The sequence below is a fragment of the Physella acuta genome, unplaced genomic scaffold (genome assembly GCF_028476545.2).
Source record: "Physella acuta isolate Inbredline_101_S28 unplaced genomic scaffold, ASM2847654v3 ptg001661l, whole genome shotgun sequence".
Classification (NCBI taxonomy): Eukaryota; Metazoa; Mollusca; class Gastropoda; family Physidae; genus Physella; species Physella acuta.
In genome coordinates this window covers 127,473-138,729 of record NW_026733174.1, presented here as the reverse complement: position 1 = coordinate 138,729, position 11,257 = coordinate 127,473, and the positions used below count along the sequence as shown (strand labels likewise).

General features: G+C 31.0%; 1 protein-coding gene across 1 annotated transcript; it reads left to right on the top strand.

The window, feature by feature from the left end:
* The first annotated feature begins 2,867 nt into the window (after positions 1–2,867).
* On the top strand, positions 2,868–11,058 carry LOC131929669 (transmembrane protein 214-B). The gene is made up of 16 exons (XM_059285992.1): positions 2,868–3,044; positions 3,763–3,950; positions 4,304–4,457; positions 4,557–4,688; positions 4,927–5,009; positions 5,252–5,357; positions 5,468–5,549; positions 6,051–6,189; positions 6,279–6,380; positions 6,522–6,613; positions 6,808–6,973; positions 7,394–7,511; positions 7,605–7,701; positions 8,341–8,509; positions 9,087–9,238; positions 9,371–11,058. The coding sequence occupies exons 1-16, from the start codon at positions 2,906–2,908 to the stop codon at positions 9,489–9,491; spliced, it is 2,040 nt and encodes a 679-aa protein (XP_059141975.1). The 5' UTR covers positions 2,868–2,905; the 3' UTR covers positions 9,492–11,058.
* The last annotated feature ends 199 nt before the right edge of the window (positions 11,059–11,257 follow it).

Below are 11,257 nucleotides of genomic sequence, written 5' to 3'. Positions count from 1 at the left end.
CTACACATTTAGTGCTTAAAAAAAGGAATATTTTTATCACGTGATTTTAGAGAAACTTGTCAGTTGTCTCTTCGTTACAAATGATTGGACATACATATATACAACTTATACTGTGTTTAAAAGAAATAATGTGTAAGTCAGTAGAGGCAAGTTAATGGTCCAAACTTTTAACGAGCAGAGATGAGAATACAATAAATATAGGCAATGGCATTGCTATATACACCACAGCTACCACAAATAACACAATGTAACATAATAATAAACCTTTATCGTGTAGTACAAATTTAAATTGAATAGGCATGATACTTATCCCAAGGTGATATGTTAACCTAACCTGACCTAGCCTAGCATAACCTAACCTAGCCTAACCTAACCTAACCTAGTGTTTCGAAGAGATGCCTGATAGAAACTCTGTTCAATGCCCCCTCCCCCCTAATAAAAGTCTTAAGTTATAGCTATCGACGACAGCACACTCGTATCATTTTATGTTTGCAATTTAAAAAACAACAACACAATTTTACTGTTTTAAAATTTGTTATAGAATATACAAAATTGCCCCCCCCCCAATCATGCCAAAATCCTTCCAACGCCACTTTTAAAAACTACATTATACATTGGCTGTGTATCGGATATCCTACCCCACCCCAGTTGGACCACAGACGCAGTAGCGTACGCAGGGGGGGAGCAGGGGGAGCGGCCGCTCCCCCTCTGGCCATTTTTAGCAAAGTGGCGCCTTTTTGGAAACTTTTTAAACTCAAAGTTTTAAACATTGATATTTGTTAAAAATTATCTTTGGTCGGCACATTTGAAACGTAAATCTCTGTGAATATTGTTTTTTTAATAACCGGTAAAAGGTGTGTGAGCAATACTGTGATTTAACCCATACCTTCACATTATGTTAAAAATTATCATTAAAATACACAAAAAGTCAGTGCTATTTAATGTGTGCATGATCTGAAATATAAGACCGATATTTAGGTTATATGTAGGCTATTATTACGAATGTTTTACTTCTATAGTGAAAAGCTGGATTTTATACCGACTCTGATTTAAAACAAGTTAATTAAAACGTCTAGTGACAATTGTAGCGCAATTTCCTTATGTTATCTAAAAATAGCTCTGTCGTAGCGTAAATCAAGAGCAGGGTTAGTAAAACCATTGGTTAGTTATTAAAACGTTTTTTATTTTTAAAAAATTTCAGTATTTTACATGTTTTATTTACAATAGAGTTACATGACTAAAAACCATTGCGCGCCTAGCTACTGAACGTGATGACGAAGCCATAGAACGTGATGGTGCAGCTATTGAACGTGATGACGCGTGTGGTGTGATTGGAAAAAATGCCTACTAATTCGGTCCAAATTTTAATTAATTCAAAAAAATTTTTGTGACCGAACGAAAGGATATTTTTGAAAACTTTCTTCGGCAATATTGTTCTAAATTATGGCAGGAATCGATTGGTACATGTTTCAAGTCGCTAAGTGGTCTGGTTGCCGAGATATGGGCCACAAACTGCTTTTTTCCGAGGTTTTTTGGCTTTTCCGGGAAATACATGAAAGAAACCCGGAATTTTTATGGCCTATGTTCATCCTCGTAACTTGCTTAACATAATTGCTTTTGGAACTAGTCATCGATATTGCTTCGTTGAGGAGGAGATACGACTTAAAGCTGCGGACACACATCCATCCATCCATCCATCCATACATTCATACATCCAGAAATGACGGGTTAATAAACGCAATTCTCCAGAATGGAAATTGCGCTAAAAACTTCCATTATGCTGTGATACTTTTGCATTTATAATGACAATATATTGAATTAATTATTTAGACAAATACTTTTTGTAAAATCAAATAGTGTTAAGCTACTTTATTAGATTCTAAAGTAATTATTGACTTGTTTTGATATTTATAATAAAATGTGTAGAAATATACATATTTATATTAAGATATTGATTATTTCCCCTTTTCGCTAGTCTTAATAGATGTCCCAGGAATTATTATGTAATTTCTTTTACAAGAATTACGTAACAGATTATGCCGCGTTCATTGTTTTTGGTTGTAGTGTGTTTATATATATATATATATATATATATATATATATATATATATATATATATATATATATATATATATATATATATATATATATATATATATATATTTGTTTTTGTTTAGAGTGATACCATATTTTTTTGCTTCGTCGGCCTACATTGTGTGTTTTTTTTAATTTCTTCCGAGTGCTTATTTAAATTTATTTTACATCATATCGAAGCAATAACACACACACACACACAAACACACACACATATATATATATATATATATATATATATATATATATATATATATACTTATATAGAAAATATTACAAATTCAGCGCCTTTTTTGCTATTTCCGCTCCCCCTACAACGAAAACCTGGATACGCCTCTGCACAGACGTTTTGCTCTTTTGTCGTGTGAACTAATGAGAGTTATGTTTATATTCACATTTTACGACTTATAAGTAGATCTATTAACATTTTAAAAAAAGTATATAGATCTAGATCTAGATCCATTTTATCTGTTTTATTGGATGAGAGTATTGAGAGGTGGTGCAGCAGTGACAAAAAGTTTGACCCAGGGTGACAACTTGTAAAAAGAATAAGAAAAAGTTGGTCGATAGTGAAATGACGATTTTTATTACAGTAGTAGTAGTTAAGTTATCTAATATTCCGACAACAGATCATAAAAAATGATGTTTTTTTCTTTTTAAAATGAAGTGTGGTATTTAATAAAATTAAAACTTTCTCGTTTATTTTTAAATCTTGAAGTGAAACAGTCCTAAATAAAACTTACTTTCTGAGTTAAAGAGGTCTTCGGTGTAAAGTAAGTTTTATTTACAAGAGAGCTTTTCATAAACCACAATGGCATCTACTACATCAGCACAGCAATGGGAAGTTGTAGGCAAAGCAAAGCCGAAAAAGGCAAAGCCTGGCTCCCAGGCTCTTTCAAAGTCACAGAAAAAGCAATTGGTGGAGAAAATGCCTAGGATCGAACCGCTGGGTAATTATTTTAACCCCACTTCATCAATTTTCTAAAGTGATAAATTGAAATTCTCCGTGCTACGTCATCAAAGAATACTGAAAGAAGGAAAACGTAACCACGTAGAAAGATTGCCCCGAGTGGTGCAACGCAGCTGTTACAAAATTAATTCCTTTATGATGCCTTTATCCGTTAGGCCCTATAGACTTTTATTGTCAGTTTTTTTCCAATAATATTTTGATTATTTTATAAATATGATCTCCTTTAAACTTTAATAAGTCCCTTTGAGAAAATAAATAAAACTTAAAAGAGTTAAGAGTTAAGAACTTAAGACTAAGTACTAAGTAAGTAAGAAGACCTAGTCACTAATCTATTCTAAATCTAGACACTATTATTCAACTACTAAGCTAGAATCTAGAAATTCCAGATTATTTCTATTACAAATGTTTCCAATTACAATACAATCCTTATTTTTAACTATCATGTATTTCATTAGAAAGAAATGATGCAATATTTTATGTCTGCCCAAAACCCAGTGGCTTCAAAACCGTTAGAATGAGACTTTACTAATTGAATGGCTTAGAATTTATATTTAAGGATGAGTTACTATTTTTATGGCTAACAGTAATATAAATTGAAAAAAGGGAAAAATTATTTTTAAATTCTGTAGGTATAGGCATAGGCCTATATTGTTTTAATAATGCATACTAATTTAATTTATCTTTGCTTAACAATTCAGGTCCAGTGAAGGAAGATAAAACTATTTATTCTGCATTCCTAGAAAAGGAGCAGAATGCATCCACTAGTCGGCAGACTAATGGCCCCAACAATGCTGCTGGCAAAAAACCTGTTGTTCAGAAAAAGAAGAAAACTGAGGACGGAAAAAAAAATGAAAAATTCATTCCTCTTGATACTGCTATATCCCAGGTGCTAAATTGTTGATTATATTTTTTAGTTTGAATAAACTCGTAAGGCATTTTGTTTTCAATTATTTTTCACTCATCGTATCTTTGTTCAAGTCCTGAGGCTTCAAATGTATTTGAATCCAAATACATGAAAACAAAGTGAATTTAAACTATGTTTTGAAAACCTATTCTGAAATCACAAGTTGATTGAGCAAGATTGTTCCTTTTCTTAATTATTTCTGTAGTTTTTATTAAGGCTTATCTGTCATGTGCAAGTAAAAGGCCAAATATCTCATACTTTTATTTCAAACAGTTAAAAAGAAATAGATTGTTACTTTGTTTAATTGACTAATAAAATTGGAATTATTGTTGTAGATGGAACATCGTGAATTGGAAAACATTCTAAAGGTGTCCCAAGAAAGGTTCCCAGAGAATCAAGATGTTTGGCTTAAAGATTTGGCATCTTTTCTTAATTTACAGCTAGAGAGGGTTAAGGAAACTGATTACACATTCAAGGGAAAACCTATTGGTAAATTATAATCACTCAAAATTTATTTATTTTATTTTGGGTTTAAAATTATTCATCAATATTGTTATTAATGCCTTTTCTACATTCTTAATTTTCTAGGATACCCATTTGAAATCATGCCTCAAGGATGTCAAAAAGTTTTGAATTCAGTGGTGAAAAAGTATTCCAACCAAACTTTGGATAATCTATATGACTACTGTATGCAAATGATGTTAATGGAGTCATCAAAAGGTGGGCTAAAATAACAATTGCAGTAAATGCATAAGCATTTTTATTGCAACACATTAGTAGGTTTATACATAATATTTATACCAACTCACAATGTTTAATCATCATTTCTTATCTGTTAAGGTTATCTTTATATTTATTATCCTTTACAGGCACATTCAAGCTAACAACAAGAAATGTTTTGTTAATTGTGTAAAATATATGTATTTTTAACAACACTTTATTTAATATACTTTTGTAGATCTGTCAACTATGGGATATAGAATTTTTCTTCAACTGTTGGCCCACCACAAGCCTGATATTGTCTTGGGAAAAATTCATCAGGTAGCATGTGTTTTCCAAATTTAAAAATAATGCCTGTTAGGAAATTTTACTTTTTTAAATGAGTTATTCGATGGTAAATTTAGGATTCAGAAACATTTAGATCTATTTGTTGCTCTTACTGGAGTGAATTTTTCAAGAAACCAATAAATAGAAGTATAGAATGTTATTTAAGGAATAGTGCCTTATCTTAAAATGATTTCTATTAGTATTTTTGTAAAATATAATTTTAATGTTGTATACAGTACCTGGAACTTCTGAAGACTCATCAGAACAGACCATCTCATTGTCTGTCAATTCTGTGGGCTGTTGGGCAGTGTGGAGTAAAAAATTTAAAGTGTGGACTTAAAGGTATGATTTATACTCCATTCATTTGAGTTATAAATTTTTTCATATTTCGTCACTCAGATCAAGGTTTTGTTTTTAGTATTATTGTATGTAACTTTTATAATTATTTTCAGTCTGGCTAGATTTGATGCTTCCTGCACTTGAAATACGCCAAGCTGCTCATTATCCAGTGGAATATCTTGAACAGCTTCTTGGGTATGATTTCTTAGTTCATTTCTTATATATTTTTTAATAAAATTACTCTTTTATAATAACAGCTGAAATTAATAAATTTAAATGATGAAAATAGGGTTTGATTTTGTCGAGTCAGTGAAGCTCATGGTTGCTAAACTGAAAAGTCTCGAGTTCAAACCACGAGGTAGATGAGGCAGCTTGGGACAGCAACTCTTCTAGGAGAGACAACTCCAAAATCAAACAACTCCGGCCTTGTAGTTTGTTCTTGGTTGGACAACGGCTTTGGAAGCAAATCCAAAAAGAAAAGCAGGCTGAAATCAGAATCAATGGCCCATAACAAGTTGACATTTAATAATTGAAATCAGAATCAATGGCTCATTGGCACATAACAAGTTGACATTTAATAATTGTGTTGGAGGGAATCCCTTCCAGCATTAAAAATTAATAAGGAAAAGAAGAAAAGATATTGACCTTAAGATAATTTTGCAAACAGAGGAGAATTAACATAAAACCTGTTTTTAGGTCAAGTCGTAAAGTTGCAGCCTTTGGCATTGTGACATTGAGGGAGTATTTCCAGGTCCTTGATGTTGTATTCAATCCTAGCTTTAACCTTGCTGGGGATTTGCGCAAACGATTGACTGTTCTTTATCCTCAGATTAAGGTAGTATATTATTCAAATTTTGTTTTAACATGTTAATTAAGATTTTGTATTTTCTTCAAATATTCTATAAATGTGTTTATATTTTATAGGAACTTGCATTTGGAGAAACCCCATCTCACAATTTGAGGACATTTTTTCCATCATATCTTGCACGATTTAGTCTGCCACTAAATCAGGCTTTGAAAGCTGAGGTAATTTAATTTCTCTAGCTGTTTGTATTTGTTTGCACTTTCATCTTGTTACTGTTTCACATTTTACAGAGATTACCATCTAAAAGGTTAGTTGTAATTTTTACAAATGCTATCAATTAAGGTATGTTTTAATCTTTATAGCTCTTGGATTGCCTTGTGAAGTGCTTAACTACTGACAAACAGTCATTTAGTGTATGGTGCCAGCTGTACACCAAACACCTAACTGCATCAGGGTGAGAACACTAATTAGCATGTCTGTTTTAATCACACAATTATTCATTTGTTTTTTGCAATCCCATTAATAACTAATAACTTTGATATTTAAAGAATAATATAATTGCTTGGATTCTATTTATTATTAAATTATTCTTTTAGACAGGTTTTAGTTAAACCCAAAAAAAAATTTTTTTCTGTCTTGATTTTTCAGTAATCTTTTGGAGTACATCAATCATGAATGGCCCAAACTGGCTCCACAGTTTGACAAAAAGCTGCTACGGGAAACTGTAAGATCTTTCTCAGTCACCAATGATGAAGTTGAAGCACAAGGACGTGGCAACAAAGAAGGGCTGGCATTGTGCCAAGCTGCTACTAAGGTCTGTTCATATTTTATACACAAAGTTTAACATTAATTTGAATCTACCTAGTAGACTCACCTATATTAAAATTTGTCTAGTCTATGCTTATTCTATAATAATTCTTTATTACATAGTATTGCAATTTATAAATCATCATGTTTTTTGTTTCAAAATTATTTGAAGGCAATATTTAAAATTCATTTTGAATGAAATGTTTAAGATGTACTGCATTTTAAAAATAAATATTCTTCCTGCCCATCTTTTCAGAGTAATCTTTCAGTTTCATAAGTATTTCAGATAAAATCATTAAGGAATAATCATTTTATATCTTAAATTTGAAAATGCTATATGAGACTGAAAGATAAGAAAATTCAAGTTAACAGGCATGTTTATTTTTAAAAAATGGTTTTAGTTAGTAAGTTTTTTTGTTGTTGACAGGAGTTGACAGCCAAGATTAACCACAGTAGCTTCCCTTGGGGTTTGCTGATATTTATCCTTGTGTCTGTGGTGACATCTATTGTGGTGTATGATATTATGTCAAGCCCCAAACTTGGCTGTAAGTTAATTTACAAGTTTAATTTGAGTTTAAAATTTGCAGAAATAGTCTAAAAATATGTTCAATAATTATTTTGTTTTACTGATTTTACAGCTTCAAGGACCATGCGGTTCGTAGAAGACTATGGCATTTTAGCCCTTTTGGATCAGGCTTGGAAACGAATTCATACATTCACCACTATTGTCACTAAGTGAGTTTATTAACATTATTTTCAGTTGTTTTAGCCTAATTGCAAGTTTAGAATTATATTGCTAGAATGGAAATTTTAAGTTGTATTTGCTTCTTCCAGTTTCTCCAGAGAGTTGATTTTGTATTTTTAGAAAAATGTTTTGTAAAAACACTCAAAATGGCAATTTTCGCACTGTGGAAATGCATTTAGTGGCCATACATTTCAATTGTTAAATATAAAATAATTTAAAAATAATTAAGTATTTGTATTCATCAAATATAATCATGATTCAAACAAGAAAATGATGTAGTCTACTTTTGTTTTCTACAAACAAAAAACTTACTAAAAATATTTTTCTTACTAATTTTTGCTTAAGTGTAATTTTTTGCAGTGAAAAGTTTTATCCTATCTAAAATAAAGTACATTTTCTATCTATAAATTACTACTTAAACTTTATATTAATTAATGCTCAAAAACAATTATTTTATATGAGTAATGTTTTGATTTTAAGTAAACCATTACAAAGATGATTCATTTTGATACCAAAAAACAACAAAAATAATTTCTGCACAGTGTTCAAACTAATTGCTGGCTTGAAGAGTTAATAGGCCTACACTAAACAATACAGCAATTAATGTTATTAATTAAAACATGTTTCAGCTGGATTAAGGTCAACTGTCCAGTTTACTATGCATATGTCCGGGATACTGTTGGTCCATTCTTGGCCCTTGTTTGGGTTTCAATAAAGGATTTCTGTGTGGCCACAGAGCTGGCAACAAGACCTCATAGAGCATTGATTGGTGACAAAGCATGGAACTTTTATCAGTGGGTAGGTATTATTTTTTATATCAATAATTAGTTTTCAATGTTCAAAATTAAACCATGGTAGTTAACAGGGTTTTAAAATGCAAGCATTGCCAAAGAGCAAAATAATGCATTGTTATGAACCATCATCATGTTTTCCCGCTTGTGTCCAAGACACATGGGACAGATGAAGTAGAGTTCATCTGTTTCAATTAACTCAGTATGTGAAGGGATAGTGTGGTCAGCACTATGCCAAGGCGACTTGGGTTCCCTAATGTGAGTCAGGTACCCATCAGAGCTGGTTGGACTCTTAAGACAAATTACAGACCTTAGCCTGGATCCAAACTTGAGACTTTCAGGTTAGCAGTCGTAAACTCTACCTTCAGACAAATGCTTTTCCCATTGTTATGAATATAACTGTTTATCAGATAAAAATTTATTTTCTTCAGCTGTAATGTTTAACTGCCTTGAGGGAGAAAAAAAAGTTCTGATCTATTTTTTACAGCTGCCTTTGTAATTGTTTTCTATTTGAAGATGTATATCTTTAAAGGGAATGTTAAATTACTGTATCTAAATAATGATTTTTCAAAATGTATTTACAGGCTTACGAACTTTCGCCGGAAACTTGGAAATGGTGTTCTGATGTTTTAATACAGGCATTAGAGATTGCTAAGGACTACAGTTTGTTGATTTGGAAACACACTACACACTTGGCTTATGAGGCCCATCACTGGGTCACAGAACACCTTTTAAGGTGAGCTCTTCTATTATAGAGGCTTGAATAACTCCAGATTAAAATGTACTCGAAAAAACAGCACCCTTAGTTTTAAGGTATTGCTACTGTTTTTTATGCTGTTTTGTTTACAGTGCATATTTCTTCTTTCAGTGGTTTGCTGTCTCAAGACTCTCTCAAGGCCACAGCTAACTGGAGCATCTCCCAGGTTCAAACATATATGGAAAACTTTTGGTCTTGGTGCCATGCAAATGTTTTTACTTTGGTCAAGTGATCTTGCAATGAGATGTGGATTCAATAAATTGTTCCTTTCTATGTTGGTTGTTGTTTTTTTTTGTTGTCAATTTTTGTTCTGTTGTTGACATATTTACTATGCTGCTAAATTGATACAATTTTTGAAAAGCTGGTCTTGAGTTGTAATTTTTCAAACCTGTAGTTACTTTACAACATATATTTTATCCAAAGCATTTAATAGTTGATCTCTTTTGCCATTTTTCATTTCCAGTTCTTTAATGTTTTTTCCACAATGTTATCAATCCTTTCATTAATGCAAGCCCATTATGCATTTGATGGTTTCTGTTTATGTGTTATGATTTTTTTTAAGTTTAAAAACAAAGGATTGTGTTGTTTTTTTAATTAAGTTCTTTTACTATCACCTTAAAAAATGTTTATAGGATTGGAACAAACAAGCTAATTAAAAAGGTTAATTGTTTTTAGTTAGTCAATTGAAAGCTGCTTATTTTATTATAAGCTTAAGAAAACAAATCTTTAAGCACAACCCGTTATGTCCATTCAATAATTATTATATCTGTGATGTTGTTTTTTTTCAAAGTTTAAACATAGCTCTTTTTTATTTTTTCCCCTCTGCTTTGCTGTAGTGAAAAGAACTGTTATTAAAGAAATTGCTTTTTTTAAAGATTTACTTTAATTTACCCACTGAGATTATTGACTTAATTTAAGCTTACATAAAGAAAAGAACTTTGTGTAACATTGGTATGGGTGTGTTTTATTTTAAAAAATGGTACACAGTGTAATTTAAAATGACTGTTCAGTCATCTAGTTGACTTTTATGTTGTTTCCTCACCCCACCATTGTTTTTTGTACTACTTACTTCAGTACATGTAACTATTATATTAATATCATCAACTTGCTTTTTTTCTTCATAAAGCCATTTTCAGTTATTTGGCTAAAGAACCACTTACAATAGAGTTTCTCCACATCTCATGATTTATTATTCTAGTTACCTTCTTTGTAGTGTAATTATACTTTACTCCAGCTGAACACTGACACACTATGTTTATAAAAAATATTAGGAATATTCTTGTTCATAAAATAAAGTCTAAAAGAAAGAAACTTAAAAGAATTGTATTTTTTATAACATTTAATAAACAGCACTTATTACAAACAATATGCTCTAGTAATCTTTTTGTAGATCATTTGAAATTCAGCAGATCAAAGAACGAGTCATATTTTAAGTAATCATCGTTAGTTTTTTTAATAAGCCTTTTGAATTGGTCTTAGTTTTATCTATTGCCAAACATTATTACAATAAATAGAAAGATAATGTTTATCATATGCGTAATGTATAATAAGTGATGAACTCTTAGATTCAGTGTCATCCCAGTCTTGTCAACTGTTTTCTCTAAGTTTATAATTAAGTGTTCTCGTTCTTCCAATGAACCAGCCAATGAATCTTCATGGTTTTTATTATAGTTCTTCCATTTTTTTTATCCCACTGAATGTAACTTGTTGTGATGTAGTGTTTATTGATGTATTTGACCAAAATGTAGACTTATAATTTATTGTTATGTTCCATATTAAAACTTACTTGATTGCAAACACTATCTCTTTTGTTCTCCATTTACTGTTAAAATATTTTTTTTGCTAGTTATATAAATTTCAATTAATTATTTAAGTTTAAGAACATACCTTTAATTTTAAGGATGATCTATATTTAAGTTATTTAGCCTATTCATAACTTTAGTTTATCATCATCATCTTTCCCTGTGTCAGGTGAAGTAGAGCTCAACTGTTTTAGTG

Bases quoted from the DNA above. Each gene is read 5' to 3' on its own strand.
- LOC131929669 (XM_059285992.1), top strand. From the start codon at position 2,906: ATGGCATCTACTACATCAGCACAGCAATGGGAAGTTGTAGGCAAAGCA. The intron at 5,550-6,050 runs GTATGATTTCTT...ACCTGTTTTTAG, and splicing joins TATCTTGAACAGCTTCTTGG to GTCAAGTCGTAAAGTTGCAG. The intron at 7,702-8,340 runs GTGAGTTTATTA...AACATGTTTCAG, and splicing joins TTCACCACTATTGTCACTAA to CTGGATTAAGGTCAACTGTC.